Below are 22,318 nucleotides of genomic sequence, written 5' to 3'. Positions count from 1 at the left end.
AGTTCTGGAACCCATACAGAAAACTGGAACAGAGATCAACATAAAGATCATTTCTGCCCTTTTTATTGCTCATGAAAACCACACATCATACAGCCATTACAGCATCTTCCATGGCCACTGGCAGTGTATGTCAGCCCCATATAATGCCACCCCAAAACAGCAGGGAGCCTCCACCCGGCTGCACTTGCTGGACAGTCTGTCTAAGGTGTTTTGATTATCGGGAGTGAAGTTGTGCATCGTGCACAGTTTGACTCATAACGCGACGTCCTGTGGCTGCACAAAAAGCATTATTCAACATTGTGGCGTTGCTGCCAGGGTTCCTCCAAGACATAATCTGTAGATAGAGGTCATCCACTGCAGTGATAGCCATTGGGTGGCCTGAGCAAGGCATGTCATTGACAGTTGCAGTCTCATCCACTGCAGTGATAGCCATTGGGTGGCCTGAGCAAGGCATGTCATTGACAGTTGCTGTATCTCCTCCATGTCCAAACAACATCACTTTGGTTCACTCCAAGATGTCTGGATACTTCCCTTGTTGAGAGCCCTTCCTGGCACAAAGTAACAATGTGGACATGATCAAACTGCAGTATTGACCACCTAGGTATGGTTGAACTGCAGATAACATTAGCCATGTACCTGCTACCTGGTGGAATGACTGGAACTGATCGGCTGTTGGACCACCTTGGTCTAAAAGGCCCTGCTCATGTGTGGTTATTTACTTATTTGGGTGGGATTAATGACATCTCTGAACAGTTAAAGGAGCTGTGTCTGTGATACAGTATCCACAGTCAATGTCTATCTTCAGGAGTTCTGGGAATGGGGGTGATGCAAAACTTTTTTTGATGTATGTATTATCATTAAATGAAAAGCAGTAAACTCTATTGGGTTTCTACGTCACCAGTAGTTCTGGATGCCTAACTAGCTGGTGAAATTTGGAAAACTAATTGGGCAGTCATCTACAGAGGTGATGCTGCCACAAGTGGAAATCCTCAATGCAAAATGTTTGCCATTAAGTCCAGTTATCTCATCATCATCATCATAATCTATAACCAACTTGTTCAGTTAATAGTTGACTCGGGGAATCTTTTCTACAATATGTTTGAAGAGCGTTTATACTACTTCATTACCAATCTGGAGTACATACAGAGTGAAAATCTACAATTTAATCTATAAAGTTCTTTTTTATTGCCAAGAGTGTCTTGTTAATGGAGACAGAGTCTGTCTTGATACTGAAAAAATGACAGCCATAGCTCAAGTTTCCAATTTCATATGACAATAATGATCAGAGAGAATTCCATGCAAGGTTCTGCTATTACAGTTATTTCACGAAGAATTATAATTTCAAGGCATGACGACTACAAGAACTAGAGATGTGAATTTTGGAATTCAGAAATACATCTAGAGAAGGTTAATATTTATCACATAATAACAGTTTTCCAACTAAAGAAGGAATTGTTTAGCCGTAGAAGACAACAACTCTAATTGCATGTTTTTAAAAATTCTTTAGATGTCTCAAATTGTTTCAAGAATTAAGATACTTAAAAAATTTCAAAATCTTTTACTTGACTTTGGGATAATTTTATGCACACACTGTACATTCTTATGAAATGTGGTAGCAAGGAACATCACAGATTTTACAAAAATATGGAAATTCTTTGCTCTCAAATTTTTTTGTCACTGCTTCTTGCATGGGAGCAGATATAGCATTTCCAACAACTTTTATATTTCTATCTCCTGTCCCATCAAAGTTATGTTTTTTTGCTTTTACTTATTTTTAAATCAAATTGCTTACAACACTTATTCAGAAGGTAGAATTCCTTTTGTTCATCACCTTCATTTTCTGTCAATAATGTCATATCATCTGCAGATAAGAGGCACTTTAGAACAGTGTATGTACCACTGTATATCCTTGCATTAGAATTCTCTTTTCAGATCTGAATAATGTGATCTACATAACTTTTGATGAAGAAGTCCATGAATTCTATATCTCCCTTGAAGCAACAATACTGCAAAATGACTTAGTACAGATCTGCTGCATAAATGCAAATGCATGTATAGCCACAGTACATTATTATTGCTCGTTATGTATTTGCCTGTATTGAAATATAGTTCCTGAGTCAAGGCTTCAATTAATGGAAATGGACAGCACTTCACAAGACAATCTTTTAGCCAAGGAAGAAGTCATTGCTCACTTGGAGGTAGTGTATGAGGAGATTTGTTTTTGAGTGTGTCTGACACGTTATTGAACCCTCAGGGGAGATTAATGATGAGGGTTCACGTGCTGGCTAGTCTGGAAGTGGTTTTTAGCTGACTTCCCACATTCCCCTAGGTGAATACTGGGCTGGTACCTAAGTATCATCTCAGTTCCACATTTTGCACATTTTGTGACCAATAAGAAAACTTTTGCTTATCTTCACATGAACAACACTACATGCAGACAGTTGGAGTGCAAGTGCACATACATTCATCCGGGGGGGGGGGGGGGGGGGGGGTTGGGGTAATGGGGTGATGACAGAAAGGGCAGCTGCCCACCCCTTAAATTAACCATATCAATTCTGTAAATAATGATGTTGGCCCTGCACCAATATGGAACAAAAGCACGAGAAAAAGAAAAATAATAATAACAATAAGATGAATATAAAAAATCGCTATCCACCCAAGCCAAACTTCACCACTATCATACAGTCAATCTCCAGAACCGCTCTACACAACTGAAACATCATCATTAACCATCAAGATCAAGGACATTGAGAAAATGGAAAGGCAAATGCTCAGGAAAATATTTGGACCCAAGATCCAAGATGGTATCTGGACACGCAAAAGCTCTGAAGAACTGTACTCATGTCAGTTGCATGGAAAAGACGATTGAAATTCTATGGACATTTAGCAAGAATGGACACCTCCAGAATGACCAAGAAAATCTTCCTTATCATCAAAGGAACTAGCCAAACCAGGGCATGCTGGCTAACAGAAACCCAAAATAACCTCACGGAACTCAGTATTGACCCATTAGAAACCACACAGACTGCATACAGACAGAAAATCAACTGCCATAAGTTCACAACCAAAAACCCAATGGAAAATAATCTGAAATTGAAAAGTGCTTGGACACAAGAAAGAAGATAGGCCCATAGTGAAAGGATGAGGAAATTTTGGAAAGAAAAGAAGAACAAGAAATATAAGAAAACCAGTGCTAATTAATGGTTCAACTTGCTCCTTAGAGGGTGAAACAAATAAATAATAATAAATAATAAGATGAAGAATGAGGAGGAGAAGAAGAAGAAGAAGAAGAAGGAGAAGAGGAAGAGTGACTGACACCTTCCAGCAAATCACCAATCTTCTGCACGTCTTTCAGCATCTTGCTGCAGTGTTCCGACCTTGCACCCTCCCTGTAGGCAACAGGATTATCCACAAACAGCTCCTGCCATTCCAGTTACGTAGTACCTTGACTGACTTGCTTGCTATTATTTTAGCATCATTTTTATTGTAAATAACTGAAACTTTAGCATTCACATCGAAACAGCAAGTTCCCTATGTGAGGTTTGCCAACTGATCTAAATCCGAAAAATTGGATGCAATACTGGTTTTTCAATGGTGATATCCTTATGTTTGTGTCGGCTTGTTGGGGTGGACTGCACCAAGATCTTTTTATATCAGAAATGAGTGTAATGTCTAGATACAATGTTGCTAAAGTAATTGTGCATGTGTGGTAATTCTGTTCCTTTAGTTGTATGGCAAAGGAATAACAATTAGCAACACAATGTGCATTGAAGAACAGTTTTATTAAATAACTGCAGCACATTTACATAATGTGTGAACATTTGAGAGAAGAACCATGCAAAGACAAACATATCAAAGATCTTGAACAAAGAGTCTCCAAGTCAAACATCAAGATGATATTTCTTGTGGTCGATAGTCACCACACAGATATGCCGATTGGCACCCATTCTTCATTATGACCAACAAGTATTACTTAATTACATTTTCAAACACCTTTACTGAGAATAATTATTGTGACATGATCCTCCTTGTTAAGCCAGTAATATTGTCTAATCATCTAACATACCATAAGTTAACAATCTCAAAAATATTCAGTTAGTTAATGGTACAACAATTGTAGTTCATGTAAGTCGGTAGGTTGCTATAATCTCTTGATATTTCTCAAGTCTCAGAGCTTTACGCCAGAATCATGCATTTTATCTTAAATGAATATTTTCTCAACAATTATGAGGTGACATTAATCCACTTCAGATCTAATCACCACAGCATATCAGTGTATTTATACAGAATATAATTTGAGAAATTAAGAATAGGCAGACAGAAGTATTAAATGGCCATCAGAAAAATGTCTGTGAGGTTAGTAAATTGAATCAAGGTTTTTATATTTTCTGTTTATGTATATTCTATAAGGCATAATGTAGTTTTACTTGTCCTGTTACATTAAGATTTCACCAATTCCATTTATGGATGTAGCTTATTGACCCACATGGTGTCTTGGTATGAACTCATAAGTATGGTATAATCTCTTTGCCTATGTAGCTAAGCAACTGCCTCCTCCCGTCCTGCCATGGGGCATGCACATGCTGTACCTTAACAGAAATGAGCATGTATCAGCTCTCAGTCATTGATCACCAATGACTGTACGATGCCCATCTCACGACAAGTGTTATCAGTCATGTGGTAAGTGGATGCCAGGAGCACTTACTGAAGAGGAGTATTACTTTGGGCAGGTGTGTGATTGTCTATTCTACTACTTTACATGTCCAAGAGGCATGTCAATTGGATTTGGTTGAAAATGTCCTCATAGCAGTGTCCACTATTTGTGGCTATGGAATTAACTGGCAAAGAGGGGTTGGTAAGCCATGGTTAACCGGACTTGTTTGGACTTATTTGGTGAGAAACTTAGTGAGCAGACTGTACAAACAGTTATTCAGAGCTATCCACTGTGTGGTAGTACACTTTCTGGGTGTATACAGGGAGGGGAGGGGGGGGGGGGGGGGGGGAAGAAAAAAATACTCTTGGATTATTCCCAGATTTTTCCTGGATATCCTGTTTAAAAAATATGCTTTTTCCTGGGAAAAAATTCAATTTTTCCGTGCTAAGTGACATTAGGTTTTGCATAGATTTTGCCTCAAAACTGTAAAACTTATCAATCCTTTGAATGGTTAATGTTTTATACACTCGCGTAGAACTTCCCGGAAAAAAAAGAAAAGATGGGGGAGAGAAGTTTTGGAAAGATTTTTAATGAAAAAAAAGGAGAGAAGTTTTGGAAAGACCTTTGAGTTGCTTCAATATATACACTGCATATTTTCATATTTCGAAAGTATAAATTCGAATTGCACCAAACACAGCACGTTAATTTCCGGAGTGTTGAAACCGAGGCTGTGATGTCCTTTTGTAAGACAATCATATCTCATGCCACGTGATCTCACCAGCTGATGACAGCAGATATTCAGAGCATAGGACACATGTTATAGTCAGCCAATAGCTAGATCACTGGCTACGTAGCGCGAACACACAAAGAGGAAAAGTTAACGGTTTACATTAATATACATAGTATAGCTGCAAGAAAAGCTAAGCTTTCACATACGATATTGCTCTCTAAGGTTTACAAACTACAACAGAAGCTAAGCTTTCACATGTAATATTGATCTTTTTCTGCGTGTGTTATACTTTAAGATACATCACACAAATGTGCCAATAAATTTAAAATTATGACATAAATGTCTGGGCTCGAAATTCTTGTAAGTGGCTGGTCCTCAAAATGTTCAGTTTTAAATGCTCTGTGATTTAGAAATTCATTCCACTTTCTCACATGTAACATAATTCATCTTGCATAAAAAGAAATTTACTTTGAAAGTAACACTTTTTGAGCCACCATCCGCAATACTATCTGGACACTGTTAGAAATAGGTTCGATTTACCAGTTGCCAGAGAGTGCCAGAAAACAGGCTGCAGTGGTGTAGGAAGCCCACATGTTCATATGTATAATGCACTAATAGAGTTTACATTACACCATAAAAGAAACAGGGCATCAGAGGATACTTCGAAGAGCATCAGAATTTCGTACACCATACTAAAGTGTATAATTTGGCTTGAAGAGCACACTGTTTTTTTCCAGATTCACAATGATGTAGGTCTCATCCGATATTAAGCTTTTCAGTGTGGTTTCTGGGATGTAAATTTTCTTGGAGTACCAGTACTCTACGATCTCATTTTTGGTTCTTTATTATGGCATAATGCCTTACATGGCAGAAGATAAGGTGCACTTGAAATTCAGCGAATAGTTGGAACTAGCCAATACTGTGGAATGAAACACTTCATTTCAAATAAAAGATTGCCTCAGCAGAAAGATTAATAAAGCCAAATTTCTTTAGCAAAGTTGCAAAAATAACTTCATTGTTCTGCAAGGCGATTAATGCTTGACTGCTAATAGCTTGGCAATAAAATCAAATCAGAAAACTGAAACTAATAATATATTTTTCCCTCCATAATTATGTGAATGTATTTTAATTCACTTGATAGCTCCCGGCCACAGATATCCATTTAGTTTTTATTTGACATGGGAGCTGTAAACGAAGAGGAAACAGTGAACTCACTTAGCGCAAATACGGGTCACGTGGAGACTAACCCCTTCCTCACAACAACTCAGACAACTCTGCACATGCGTGAATCTGGCAGCTAGGGTGCATGAGAAAAATTTTTCCCATTTGGATCTGGCTGCTTGCTGCTACTGCTGATACAGCTAAAAGCCACACTTCGAGTAGCGGGAAGTGGGAGAAGGTAGTGCTCATACGCTGCTCAACTGAGCATGCACATCAGCCCGCTGGCTTCTGGTCAAACAAAACTAATGTGAACAGTTGTGATGTCTGACATATTTTTGCTATTTGCAGATGCTTGTGCGCACATGATATTTTGTTGTTGTGAATTGCACATTTCCTTTGCCACTTAAGTTTTATTTTTTTCCTCTAGTTTATATTTTACTGCTGCAGTATCATTCTCCAGTATCAGGATACAGTAACATTCTTTGCTAGAGAATCAATTCTTACCAGTCAAAATTACAAAAATGTAACTGAAAGCAAAAACAATGAAAAATTCCCGGAATTCCGAAAAATTACCGGGTTTTTCCCGATTTTCTCCCGGATGAAAAAATTCCTGGGTTTTTCCCAGATTTCCCAGTTGTCCTGGGTCATATACATCCTGCCTTTAAATTAGTTAACCTTACTGGTCCCAGCTTGACTAAGTTTCATTGTTAAAATTGTTTATGCCACAGTTATTCAAGGCAGCTTGTCTTGTTTTGTCTATCAGTTCTAAGCCCTGTTGGTAATATATCAATATTTTTTGTGCTGGTTGTGGGTAGTTTATTTGGTGCTCAGAATTTGTGAGATTTCAGTTTTCCAACCCGCTTGTTAGTTTAAGCCATGTGGATGGTGGTCTTAATTTTATTTATACATTCTTTTGTAGAATTAGCCTGAATTATCACAACTTAAAATCAAGCTACATTCTCTCTTGGTTGATATTTACATTTTACCTAATTTCATGTTTGGCTATTTGTTCCTAATCTCAGGCTCTTTAAAGAGACAACCACTACTATTTATGAGAGTTCAAATAGTCTTCATCTGATTAACGTATATATTATATTTTACATTGTTTTTTAATGTTTCTCATTGCCTGTTGCGATCTGGTGTATTTACAGGTGTTGACTGATTTGTAACCAAATATTTATTCATGCTTGATATATTATACTGGAACGTTTGATAACTGGAAAGTTTTCACTCTGTTTTAATAGTACCTGAATTCATACTGTGATTTATTGAATCTATTTTGAGACATAACTACCTGGGAAGGTGAAGCTCTAAACTAGGTCATGATTTCAAAATGGAGATTAATATTCATCACGTCTGAACTATTAGATGTTTATTACTGATTTTTTGGATTATTGTATATAATAACAGTCATTTGAGCTTTTAAAGTTTAATGTGTAAAAATATGCATAATAACAATTTGCACTACTTGATAAATAAATCTCTTTTTGGTGTTGTGTTATGTTTTTTGTGGCCTCGCACCCCATCACTTCCAGCTCCTCACTTGCTAATCATTTCATGAACATAAATTGTTACATACATCTATATGAGTTTTATATTACATTAGCCACTGTTGCTATGGGGTGTAAATATTACATGACACACACACACACACACACACACACACACACACACACACAGACCAAATGCAACTAACACACACATGACCACTGTCTACGGCTGCTGAGGACAGACTTTGAGCAGCTGTGCATGATGGGAGAAGGAGTGTGGGTGGTGGCAGTAAGGAGGAGGCTAGGGTGGGTCGGGGAGGGGGGGGGGGGGCAGTAAAGGGCCACTTTTTGGAGCTTACAGGGATGAAGTAGAGAGGGTAGGACAGCTAGGTGCAGTCAAGAGGTTAGACGGGATAGAGGGCTGTGTAGTGCTGTAAGGGAACATGGAAGGGGTTGATGGTTAAGGATGATGACTAATGAAGGTTGAGGTCAGGAGCATTACAGGAATGTAGATTATATTGCTGAGAGAGTTACCACCAGCGCAATACAGAAAAGCTGGTGTTGGTAGAAAGAATCCAGATGGCACAGGCTGTGAAGCTGTCATTAAAATGAAGAACATTGTATTGGTCAGCTTGGTCATCAATTGGGTGGCCACTCATGTGGACAGACAGCTTGTTGGTTGTCATACCCACAGAGAACACAGTTCAGTAGCTGCAGCTTAGGTTGTAGATTACATTACTGGTTTCACAGGTAGCTCTGCCTTTGATGGGATAGGTGACACTTATTACCAGAGTAGAGTAGGTGGTGGTGGCAGGACATATGGGATAGGTCTTTCATCCACATCTATTACAGAGACATGAGCCATGAGGCAAGGTGTTGTGTAGGGATGGATGAGGATATTGTGTATGTTTGGTGAGTGGTGGAATACCAGTGTGGGAGGGGTGGAAAGGATAGTCTGTAGGACATATTCCTCATTTCAGGGCATGATGAGAGGTAGTCGAAACTCTAGCAGAGAACTTGATTAGTTGCTCCAGTCCTGTGTAGTACTGAGTCATGAGGGGAATGCTCCTCTGTGGTGAAACAGTAGGACTTTGGGATGTAGGGGTTGACTGGAGAGATAAGGCACAGCAAATCTGACTCTGCATAAGGTTGGGAAGATAATTACAGTCCGTGAAAACCTCAATGAAACCCTTAGTATGTTTTGAGATGGATTGCTGATCAGTACAGATGCGATGGCCACTGGTGGCTAGGCTGTATGCAAGGGTCTTCTTGGTATGGAATGGGTGGCAACTGTCAAAGTGGATGTATTGCTGGTAGTTGATAGGTTTGATATGGACTGAGTAATAATGAAGCCATCTTTGAGGTGGAGATCAACATCAAGGACTGTGGCTTTATAGGTTGAGAAGGACCATGTGAAGTGAATAGAGGAGAGGGTATTGAGGTTTTTAGGTAATGTGGATAGGGCTACATCACCCTCAATCCAGATCATGAAGATGTCATTAATGAATCTGAATAGGTTTGCATAGGATGGTGCGATGTGGGTGGCCATTGTCATACCCTGGATTTTTTTGTAGTTGAAGCCTTCAAAGGATAGGTAGTTGTGGATGAGGGTACAAATGGTTCAAAAGGCTCTAACCACTATGGAACTTAACATCTGAGGTCATCAATCCCCTAGACTTAGAACTACTTAAAGCTAACTAACCTAAGGACATCACACACTTCCATGCCAAAGGCAGGATTCGAACCTGCAACCGTAGCAGCAGTTCAGTTCCAGACTGAAGCGCCTAGAACTGCTTGGCCACAGCGGCGGTGAGGATACAGTTGGTCATGGTGACCAGGAAGGAGGTTGTAGATTTGGAATCTGTCAGGCACTGTGAAAGGTAGTGTTCAATAGCGGGAAGGCCTTGAGCATTAAGGATGTTGGTGTGAAGGGAGGTGGCATCAATAGTGACAACTGTGGCACCATGTGGTAAAGGAACAGGTACTGTGGAATGTTGGTGGGGGAAATGGCTCATATCTTTTATATAGGAGGGTAGGTTGTGGGCAATATGATGCAAATGTTGGACTACAAGAGCAGAAATTCTCTCAGTGGGGCACAGTAACTGGTCACAGTGGGGTGTCCTGGGTGGTTGGTTTTATGGACTTTAGGAAGCATGTAGAAGGAAGTACTGTGGAGAGTGCTAGGGGTAAGGAGAGAGATAGACTCCAGTAAGAGGTTCTGGGATTTGAGGAGAGACTGGAGATCATGCTGGATTTCTGGAATGGGGTCACTGTGGCAGTGTTTGGAGGTGGATGTATCTGGCAGCTGGCGGAGTCCTTATGCCAGGTAATCTTTGTGGTTCAAAACAACATTGGTGGAGCCTTTGTCAGCGGGTAGAAGTATAAAGTCAGGATCAGTTTTTAGGTGGTGAATTGCAGTTTTTCTATGGATGTAAGGTGTAATGTAACAGACTACTGAAACCATCGATACTATCAGCTGGCGAGCTATGCGGTGCCGTGAATCGACATGAAAGAATAAGTATATTAATATAAAATTACAGTCAACATAAACTGAAATATTATCATTTTATTATAAAAACTAATAATTTGCAGGACAATCATATTATGTATTGCTGCAGAACAATTTGAGAACTCTATTCAATTTTCGTACTGTTTTCATAAGTGTATACATGTGATGTATAAAATATCTATGCTCAATTCATGTTGGCAAACCTGTACACTTTGTAAGGTCTTTGATTGTTAATACAGAAACAGTTTTTGCCAAGTGAGGCTAAGGGTCAGTCATATTTTGGTGATTCTAAGAGGCAGTGAGTCTTGAGAAGTCATGAGAAACGGACGATTTTGAGAAAGGTTGTGTTGTTGAACATTTTTGAGACAATGACTTATGTTGGAAAAGCTTATATTGGTGAACTACTGATTGTTATGAAGATGGTATAACAAAAATATATAATATGCAAAGCTTTAAACAGTATCAGTTCTTATGTAGCATATTACAAACCCAAGGACCGATTGTAATAACAATTACAGCAAATCCAGAAGTTACCCATAGACAACGAGCAAGCAACAACGAGTATTCAAGGTAAGTTAAGTAAATTATTTCATGTTTGTACTGTGAAGTTACCTTCTCTTTGTCAAATATTTAAGTCTCTTATGCTCTGTTAATAGAGTGAACAGACCGACGGGGACTTGTGGTCCCCTATTGAAACCAGGAAGACCACACAGGTTTTTAAACACATGTCACAATTTGATATAAAATAATTGATGATATTTAATATTTGTTCCCCGGACAAGAGAGGTAACATTACAAAGGTTAGCTTGGATGTTGAGGGATTTGGGGAATGTTGTGAGGCATGGTTCGAGGTTAAGAAATTTTGAGGATCACAGTTGGATGGAGGAGTGAATTGAGTGAGACAAGGTTCAGCATTGGTCTTTGGTTGAGTGAGGTTGGTGGTGAAAAAGTGTTTCCACTACAGGGACAGGGAGAATGAGAGAAGGTCTTTAACAAGTCATGTATGATTGAATTTGGGAGTGGGACAAGAGGTGAGGCTTTTGAAAAGGACTGATACTTTTGTAGGGCTAAGACTTATGGAGGAAAGGTTCATGACTGTATTTCTGTTCTGTTTAGGTTTTGGATTCTGTATGGTGATGGGAGGAAGTTTTTAAAGGTGGAGAAAATGTAATATGTCTGTGAGATAGGGTTATTCAGGTATGTGAGGGAGGTTTGGAGCTTCTTGTAGAGGTGGTGGATAGTGGTATTCCAGGGTGGGAGTAGGAAGTGAAGAGGGTGGAGAGTTTTTTGAGGTGGCATTGTGTATGATGCTCTACTTCCTAGAGGGCAAGAATTTCAGCATGTGAGATAGGATTGTGATTGCATAGTAGGAGAATTTTGTGGATGGAGAGGAATTATTGCAAGAAAGTATGGGCCTGACTAACATGGTTTTGCAGTATTATGTTGGTGAGGTTTAAGGATGGAGAAACCTGAACAGATGGAGGTCATTGTGGAAGGAGGGCTTGCAGTTGGAGATGGATTATTTGCTAGTAAGGCCATTTTGGTTCCACAAGCCAAGCATGCCTCTCCAGTTTCTCCTGAAATCCTTAAGCCCATCCCTGACCCTCTCCCCAGGATTCCATAAGTCAATAATTCTTCTCCAGACTCTCCTGAAACCCTTAGGTTCATTCCAGAACAAAGACTCCCCACCCCAAATCTATCTCTCCCCCACCCCTACTACTACTACCCTCCACTCTTCTACTTTCTACACACATTGTAAAGTCAATAAACTCAACCTCCCAGAACATCCCATTGTGGCCGGTTACTGTGACCTCACCAAGAGAATTTCTGCTCTTGTAGACCAGAGACTGAGGGCAAGATGATTATGGGAATGAGGGATATGTTGTAAAGATAACTTGTATCTGCTTAGTTCAGAGCAGCAGGTGTTAGAGGGAAGGATTAGATGGTGCAGGTTGTGAAGCAGCCATTGAAACTGAGCATGCTCTTTTCAGCTGCATGTTCCACTACAGGTGGTCAGCAACAGTTTGGCAGTTACCATTCTTCCTGGTGGACTGCTGGTTGGTAGTCATATAGACATAAAAAAAACTGTGTAGTGTTTGCAACAGAGCTTGTATATGACATGGCTGCTTTCACAGGTTGCTAGCCTCTGATGGGATAGGATGACCCAGAGACAGGACTTTAGTAGTAAGTGCTGGATATGACCCCTGTGGCAAGAGGATGGGAGTGGGAGGGGTGTAGGTATGGACTAGGATATTGTGTAGGTTCGGTGGGAGATAGAACATTTTAGGAGGAAAGGGAAAGATCTTAGGTAGGATGTCCCTCATTTCAGGGCTATATAATAGCTCCCTGATGAAGGATTTGGTTCAGTTGTTCCACTCTTGGACGATACTGGGTGACTGGGGGATGCTCTTTTGTAGCTTATTCTTGGGTTTGAGTATTGGAGGTGTGTGAGGATATGGCACAGGAAATCTGCTTGTGGTCTAGGTTTGGAAGGTAGTGCATGTCTGTGAAGGCCTTCCTGATACCTTCAGCATACTGGGAAAGGGACATCTCATCACTGCAGATATTTCATCTGCGGGTGGCCAGGCTGTATGGTTTTTGTGTGTGGTGTGTGTGTGTGTGTGTGTGTGTGTGTGTGTGTGTGTGTGTGTATGTGTGTGTGTGGAAGGGATGGCAGCTGTCAAAATGCAGACACTATTGTTTGTTAGTGAGTTTAATGTGAATAGAGATGTGGATAGAGCTTTCAGAGAGATAGAAGTCAACATCAAAGAAGGTGTCATGTTGAATTGAGTGGGACCAGGTGAATCAGATGGGAAATGTGTTGAGGTTGTGAAGCAATGAGATTAGGGTAACTTGGCCCTGAGTTCAAATCGTGAAGATACCAGCAATGAATCTGACCCAGACTAAGAGTTGGGGTTTTTAGGAAGCTAGGAGGTTTCCTTTTGATGGCCCATAAACTGTGTGGCATAGAAGGGTGTCATATGGATGCCCATCCATTGCTCTGTTGTGAATTTATCTGTAAATCTCCTCTTCAAAGCAAAAGTTGTTGTCAGTCAGGACTTAGTCTGTGAGGTGTACGAGGAATGAGTTGTTGGGTTTTGACTCTGAAGGATGTTGAGAGAGATCATGGTCAACAGTGGCAAGGTTACGGGCATGAGGGATGTTTTTGTTTAGGTAGGTGGTACCAATAGTGATGAGCAGGAATGGTGGAGAGATGGTGAAGGAAGTGATTAGTATCTTTAATGTGGGAGGTTAGGTTTCAAGCAGTTGTTTTAAGATGCTGGTTGACAGGAGTGGAAGTTGTTGCAGGTGGAGCACAAAGGGGTACCAGGATTGTTGGGTTTGTGGATTTTGGGGAACATCTAAGAGGTGGATGTATTGGGTGTGAGGTGTCAATGGAGTAAGGAGGTAGATGGACTCAGTGGATAGTTTCTCAGAAGAGCCTGTAAGTTTCAATGGGCATTGGAGGTTATGTTGGACTTCTGGAGTGAGATCCCTATGGCAGAGCTTATAGGTGGAGTAATCAGAAATATGGAGGAGGTGTTCTGTCAGGTAGTCAGTGTGACTCATCACAACATTGGTGGAGTCTTTGTCTGCAGGCAGGATGATTAGGTCAGCACCTGTTTTCAGATCATTTATGGCTGTCCTCTCTTATGTTGAAAGGTTAGTGTTCTTATGAAGGGATCTGGTGAAGGATGGTGAGATCAAGTTAGAAGTAATGAATTCCTGGAAGATGGGCAGAAAGGTAATTAGGTGGGACGTATGGAGGGTCACAGCTGAATGATTGTATGAACTGAGGGAGGCAAGGTTCAGTGTTGGGATTAAGGTGGCTTTGATTGGAGGGCTTGGGCAAAACCATTTTTCCACTGTAGGAATTGGGAGAAAGAGAGTAAGTCTTTGACAAGTCCAACATGGGCAAATTTGTGTGGTGCTGAAGGAGTGGCATTTGGATAGGATTGGAACTTCTGTGCAACTGAGGTTTTTGGTGGAAAGGTTTACAACACTGTGCTGGGTTCGCTCTGGTTCTTATTTTTGTGGAGTTTTGGGAGTAAGTTTTGGAGAATGTTGAAAATTGAGAGGTCAGGTATGCCAGGTCTGGGTGCTATGAGGCGTTGATGGGGGGCCCACTGTGAGTAGGATGGGTGCTGATGGATAGTGGGATTAGGACATCAACAAGCTGGACACCCCATGTCACCTTCAGTGTGTGCTGCAACTCACTGGCCGCAGCAACTGTGCATCACATGCCTTGCCCATGTACCTGCTACCCTTCCTTCTCACATCCTAGCCAGCAAACCAGCTGCCTCTCCTGAACCAATAGAAATCTAACCCCAACCCCTGTCCCTGCCTCTCACCTCTCTCCCTCTACCCATTCCATCCAATATAACATCCCATCACAACAACTTAGTGCACCTACCGAAATGCAGTACTGGCTCTATTCATCCATCCTGCTCTATGTATACACCAAAAGCTAGCAAGTTTTCTTTCTTTGTGTATGTGCCCGTCAACAACTCAACAATTTTGTGTTTTGGTTAGAGGTCTCCTTTAATCCAAAAGTCTTTAATTTTGAGAAGAAACATTTCTATTAGCTCGTTTGTGTATTAATTGAGAAATAGAGCAATACAATAGAAGTTTAAACAGTCCTTACCTCTGTTTACTGAATCACATTCTATTTGAGTCACCTTGATATTCCATCTTCGACCAAAAGTATTTGTGGTAGTGGCATCAACTGATAATTGCAGAGGTGTATTACCAGCTTCGAAATCAACATAAACTGCAAGTAAGAGAAGAAAAAATACTTACATAGAAAAAAATAATTTTAACGGCTGATTTAATTTTTGGAAAAAATAAAAACAAATCATAGCTCTAAAATCTATAACATCTATTTTATGTGGCATCACAATACATAAAATGGGTCTGGAGTTATTAATATCATTCATTTACATTCTAAGCTGTGGGAGTGAAAAATGCATCTGAATTATTATCATCCATTTCTATTCTAAACTGTGGGAGTGAAATTACGGAATATTCATTTTCAGTTTCTTAACTTATTTTTAGCTTGCAACAAAACATGATATCCTCATCTGCGAGATTGTTATGCAAGCATGATCAAATGTGTCCAGGATATAATATTAAAATGGTAACTTATTATTGAGGATGATTTAATTATTTACCCCCAGTACAAGTGACAAACTTTTTTTAATTAAACAGAAATTTTCAGTACATTATATGGTAAGTGCATGAGATTATTACAGAACAGAGAAATGTTTGGAAAACAATGTAAACATTTGGAAAATGCAACCAGTGCTCTTTGTCAAAGTCAAGATACCTAAATGTCCATTCTTCATTGAGAGCAGAAACTTGTCATTGTGGGATAGTGTTAAATACATAGGTCTCAAACTGACAAAGGGCTCACACCGGGAGACACAAACTGAAACTTGTAATAAATTCTGAAATCTTTCCTGACAATTTGGTCTTCTTCTAAGAAGCAGTTCTGTCAACTACAACAGAACTCATGTCACGGAGGCAAATAACAATACTATATAGCTTGATGACAGTCACTCACTACAATCTTTGCTGGGTTACATGAGCAGATAACACTGCAGCATTTTATTGCTGAAAAAGGGTTACTACATTCTGGTCCTCAACAAGCACCCATTTCTCATACTACAACAACCTTAGACACAATAATAATTCAAAACATCATTAAAAGTACCTATTATTAGCCAATCTTATTTACATTTAGGAACTGAACTTACCTGTTAGCTGCATAGCAAACAATAATTGTTATCTGTGTTTACACATAAACATCTGTGAAGTGCATGACAAAGGGTACTGCCCAGTGTACTACGTATTGGGTTTTCTTCCTGTTCCACTCACATATGAAGACAAGATGAAGTCTACTGTTATGCCTCTGTGTTCACCATCATTAGTCTAATCTCATACTCACAGACCCTAAGAGGGCAGTACATAGGATGCTGAGCTATATGCCTAGATTCTTCACTAAGAAGTGGTTCTTGAAGTTTTGTAAGTAGGTTTTTGTGGGATAGTTAACATTGATCTTCAAATGTCTCCCAATCCAGATCCCTTTGTTTTTATAATATACAGATAATTATTGTTCTACTGTAAATATCTCTGTGGTCATGTTGATATTAAAATGCAACAAGAGATAAAGAGCAGCTGTTTAATATAATTGAGGAATCTGCAGCTCTTTTTTTGAAAATGCTGATTTTCCTATTTCTGCTATTTAGCTTAAGTAAGCACATATGGGTTATGTCAGCTTATAATGGAATTGGTCAATGACCCTTTTTTCACCACAAATTGGAACATGTGATAATTCGAGTATCTGATATGCACGATCACTAAGCACCCAGCACACCCAGACAACCAGATTATCCAATACACAAAAGTACTTATAAAATCATATACCGGTACATTGTTGTTTACTTTGTTATGATTAAATAGATTATTGAAAATTATTTCACTTAAGTACTAATATTCTAAAATGTATAAGAAGAAAATATTTTAAATGTGAAATGTTGTGTTCCCTTTAATTTTGAAAGAATCTTTGAAATGATTCACATTTATTATTGGTTCTATTTAAACATATATTAGATTATAATTTGAGGAATATCTGTGATGTAAGTGCTGTAAAATACTACTGACTTATAAATTTTATCTTTTTATGTAAACAATCCATATGTAATTGTCACATATTTGAGTTAACAATGCAACATGAGCATTGGTGGTCACGTTGTATCCAAGGTGGGTCTTTGGTGTGTGTTAATGTCGGTCTGTAATCCAGACTCTATTTTGTTCTGTTGTAAGTAGTAGGTCATCCTGGTTTAACTTGTGAAGTATGACTGCAAAAGAACATATGTGAAACATCTGCAACTATTAATCAAAATATTAATATGCAGCACAGACAGGAAACCTTTTTATACTGCAGTAACCAATAGCAAGGAATTAGATCTCTTAGAACACTGAACCTATTTGAAGAAGAAAGTATGATGGATTATGAAAGAGAAATTAAGAAGATGATAACAGACTCAATAGTTATCATACCATTGATATTTAAACATAATGATCCCACTTTCATTCTCCAGTTATTTACAGTACTGGAGAAGTGCAGAAAAAATCAATTCATTTTCCAAACAAGGTTTGTGGGCTAATTTTTATGAAGTGTTGAACTTTAATAGCAGAAAAGGTGGAAACATGAGAAGCTGACATACACCATACTTGCTTGCTTAAGCTAAGTAACAGAAATAGGAAAGTCATCATTTTGAAAAAAAAGCTGCAGATCCTTCAGTTATATTAAACTGAATGAACCACAATGTATGAATGAATGAATGATTTTATATTAAAAAAAATATATTAACACTAGGGATGCCATCATATTTCTCCTACAGGTTGCAATAATAATCCATTATCAATCAGCATCGAGCTGAAATTTTTGTACTGTTTTATTGAGAATTGCGTGAATTTTCAAAGGGATTTCCCTAGTAGTTGTCATTAGTTGAAGTTTTTCACCTTTACAATCCTTAAACATGAATTTTACCACTTCATCTTCATGATCACATTCTGAGTATGGCCTATCCATTTTGTCTCATGGTGACAATCTTATCTTTCATTTCTCATTCATTTATATGAAAGATATAAATGTAATAAAATTTATGAAATTGACTGTACTGTCAAAATATATCCTAATCAAATAGAATGAAGAACACTAGCATAAAGATAGCCAAACATTTTGAATCACTGGCTTTTCCATTCACTAAGCATGTTCTGCAGAAGCTGGCATGAAAGAATTTTCAGCACTGTGCATTGCAGCAAGGCAAACATCTACTGAGAGCTGTAACTATCATGGACCATCCAAGAGTAGCCTATTAAGAATTAGTTGTGGCTGATTACATTCAGCTGCACTATATACAGAAGAAAATCTTATACAATTAGGAGAAAAATTGTTAACTTGAAGAATATATTGATTTTCCACTTACACTATTTAGTTGCCATATTTTTACTACTGTTTAAAACACACACACAGTCACATACACACACACACACACACACACACACACACACACACACACACACACACACACACACAGAATATTTATATATAAAAACATAAAGAGCAACACTGGAACTTCCAGTCAGGCTGCAGGACAGGACTGGTAGATGTTGGGCTGCAGTAATGGAACAGCAAGTGAATGTATGCATGTGTGCATGTGTACTTGAACACACATATTTATATATTTATTAGCTCCCAAGAACCTCTAAAAGCTCAGCTGGCAGTAACTGTGCATTTCCACACGTTTGCCTGCTGCTCAATGTCTTCTCTCTTTAGCAGATAGTTATCAATCCTCATATAGATTTTTATATTACATTATGTATTCAGCATCACTGAATTTGTGGAAAGTGGTTTTTTTCTTGTATTATGGTGGTGTACTTTCATTGTCAGCCACAAACGCTTTTAAAAAGGTACAGTATTAAATGTGAGTATATGAACCCCAAATTCATTAAGGAATCCTTGTAGGAGGTTCTATTATGTATTTTTGAAAGAGACGCACTACCCAGGCTTTTGAACTAATAGTTCTTTCATCGAGGAGAAGTAAAGGACATGTTGGGGAAGGTTAATAGGAAGGGCAAGTCACTCAGATCCCAGGGTGAGAGAGGCCCACATGTGGTGAGAACAAGGATAGACTTTGTCCTCAATACAGGAGGGCCTTCCTCTTCTTGGGGTCTGAGTGACTTGTAGGCAAGCAAAGCTCTGGATTCTGGCCCATACTGGCTAAATGGGACCAGCTGCGTCATTCTCTACCGATGGCATCATTTGTATGCAGCTTGGAGGGCCATGGGATCAGCAGTCTGCTCTCCCAGTTGTCGATGGCTTGCTTGACATTGGAGCCAGTATGCCTCAATTGAGTAGCAACTCGGCTGGCATCATGAGGTTGAGTGCACTTCAGTCCAGTCTTTCTACGAAGGAAAAAGTCCTGGCAGTACTAAGAATCAAACCAGGGGCCTAAGCATAGCAGCCATATATGCAGGTCACTATGCCACAAACATGGTCTGAGAGACCAGGCCTTCTTTTAATTTTCCCCAACACGTCTGTTACTTACCCATGATGAAGAAATTGTTAGCTCTGAGCAACATGTAGTGCACTTACTTTTATGTGTGTTTATCGACAGTGCTATACATTTTGCCTCCTGAAGGTTAGTGTTGGTCAAAAGTTCTGTCTCCATATTTATTAGTGTTCATGATTGAATTTCCCTTTTATACAATTATACAATATTTTTATTGATTAAATCTTCAAAAGTAACACTTCGTAAACTTTGGTACATTATCACAAAAGATGACTGCTAGGATGACAGGAAGTGAAAGTATATAGAATAAGCTGTTTCTTAAGTGGGAACAATGCCAAACTAAATATCCTGATCTGTTTATTAATATTGTGACTTCATTTAGGCTTGTGATGCACTAAAATACCAATAAATTTGACATAATGTATTTCATTTACTGTATGACCAACAAAATCTGTTTCTGCTACTTTTAATCGTGTTTGTTTAACTTTTCGTAATGTGAGTTTTTGCATACAAAAATTTAATGTCTTTGATGTGAATATGTTGTAAATGTCTACATCTTCATCTACATCTACATAGATACTTTTCAAACCACCATATGGTGTGCAGCAGAGGGTACCTTGTACCACTACTAGTCATTTTCTTTCCTGTTCCTCTTGCAAACAGAGCGAGGGAAAAATGACCATCTGTATGTCTCCAAATGAGATATAATTTCTTGTGTCTTATCTTCATGATCCTTACATGCAATGTATCTTGGTGGCAATAGAATCCTTTGGCTGTCAGCTTCAAATACCAATTCTCTAAATTTTCCCAATAGTGTTTCTCGAAAAGAATATCGCCTTTCCTCCAGAGATTCCCATTTGAGTTCCCAAAGCATCTCTCATGTTGTTCAAACCTACCATAACAAATCTAGCAGCCTGCTTCTGAATTGCTTTGATTTCTTCCTTCAATCTGACCTGGTAAGGATGCCAAATAGCAATACTCAAGAACAGGTCACTCCAGCATCCTATATGCAGTCTCTTTGCAATGTTATGCCCAGATATTTAAATGACTTGACTGTGTCAAGCAGGACTATAGTAATACTGTATCTGAACATTACAGGTTTGAACTTCCTCCTTCTCTGCATTAATTTACATTTTTCCACATTTAGGGCTACCTACCATTCATCAAACCAACTGGAAATTTTATCTAAGTCATCTTGTATATTCCTACAGTCACTCAACTTTTAGGGCTACCTACCATTCATCAAACCAACTGGAAATTTTGTCTAAGTCATCTTGTATATTCCTACAGTCACTCAACTTCAACACCTCACCGTATACCATGGCATCATCAGCAACAACAACAGATTACTACCCACCCTGTCCGCCAGATCATTTACGTACATAGAGAACAACAGTGGTCCCATCAAACTTCCCTGAGGCACTCCTGATACCCTCATCTCTGTTGAACACTTGCCATTGAGGAAAACATACTGGTTTCTATTATTTAAGACATCTTTGAGCCACTCATGTATCTGTGAACTTATTCCATATGCTCATGCCTTTTTAACAGCCTGCAGTCAGGCTCTGTGTAAAATGCTTTCCAGAAATCTAGAAATATGGAATGTGCTTGATGACCATCATCCATAGTTCTCAGTATCTTGTGTGAGAAAAGGACAAGCTGAGTTTTTCATGAGTGGTGCTTTCTAAATTCATGCTGATTCGTGGAAATAAGCTTCTCAGCCTCAAGGAAGTTTATTATATTTGAACTGACAATATGTTCAATGATTCTGAAGGAAACAGAAGTTAGGGATATTGGTCTGTAATTTTGTAGGTCCATTCTTTTAGCTTTTTATATACTGGAGTCACATGCACTTTTTTCCAGTCACTTGAGACTTTGTGTTGGGCAAGAGATTAATGATAAATGCAAGCTAGGCAAGGGGGCCAATGGCGTAGAGTAATCTTTGTAAAATTGAACTGGGATTCCATCCAGACCTAGTGATTTATTTGCTTTCAAATCTTTCAGTTGCTTCTCTATGTCAGGTATGCTTATCACCATGTTGTACAACAAGGAGTCTGTCTGATTGTTAAATGACAGTATTTTTGGATGGTCCTTCTCTGTGAATGATTTCTTCAACATGAAATTTAAATCTTCAGCTTTTGTTTTGATATCTTCAACTGCCACACCAGACTGGTCAACAAGGACCTGAATGGAAGCTCTAGTCCCTTTAGTGATTTTACATATGACCAGAATGTTCTTGGGTTCTCTGCCAGATCTTTTACTACTGTGTGATGGGGGTACTTGTTGGATGCTTTGCACATAGATCTTTTCACAGATGCATGAATCTCTTCTAACCTTCAATTATTGTCATTTATGCATTCACTTTTGAACCGATAGTGCAACAGCCTCTGCTTCCTCAGCATCTGCCGATGGTGAGTCTCTTCTATCCTTTATCCATTTACTAGGCACATAACTCTCCAGACCCCCTGATTTACAATCTGCTCAAGCTTTTCCCATAATTCCTCTACATCCATCTTACTGGAACTAAATGTTGCCAATTCATTCTTTAAGTAAGATGTTAATAATTGCTTATCTGCTCTGTCTAGCATAAACACTCTCCTAGCCTTCTTGACTAATTTGTTAACTTTTGTAATCATAGTTGCTATAATGACATCATGATCACTAATCCCCATTTCTATAATGACATTGTCAATA

At 38.9% G+C, this 22,318-nt stretch overlaps 1 protein-coding gene across 1 annotated transcript in view; it reads right to left on the bottom strand.

Annotated features, from left to right (window-relative positions):
* LOC124774927 overlaps nt 1–22,318 on the bottom strand; it is a 127,675-nt gene that overhangs the window by 45,283 nt on the left and 60,074 nt on the right. Inside the window, exon 5 of the mRNA XM_047249612.1 lies at nt 15,190–15,315. Coding sequence (XP_047105568.1) covers nt 15,190–15,315 — 126 coding nt within the window. The remainder of the gene's footprint in view (nt 1–15,189; nt 15,316–22,318) is intronic.

This window comes from Schistocerca piceifrons, chromosome 1, assembly GCF_021461385.2.
Source record: "Schistocerca piceifrons isolate TAMUIC-IGC-003096 chromosome 1, iqSchPice1.1, whole genome shotgun sequence".
Lineage (NCBI taxonomy): Eukaryota > Metazoa > Arthropoda > Insecta > Orthoptera > Acrididae > Schistocerca > Schistocerca piceifrons.
This window is presented reverse-complemented; position numbering and strand designations above follow the sequence as displayed.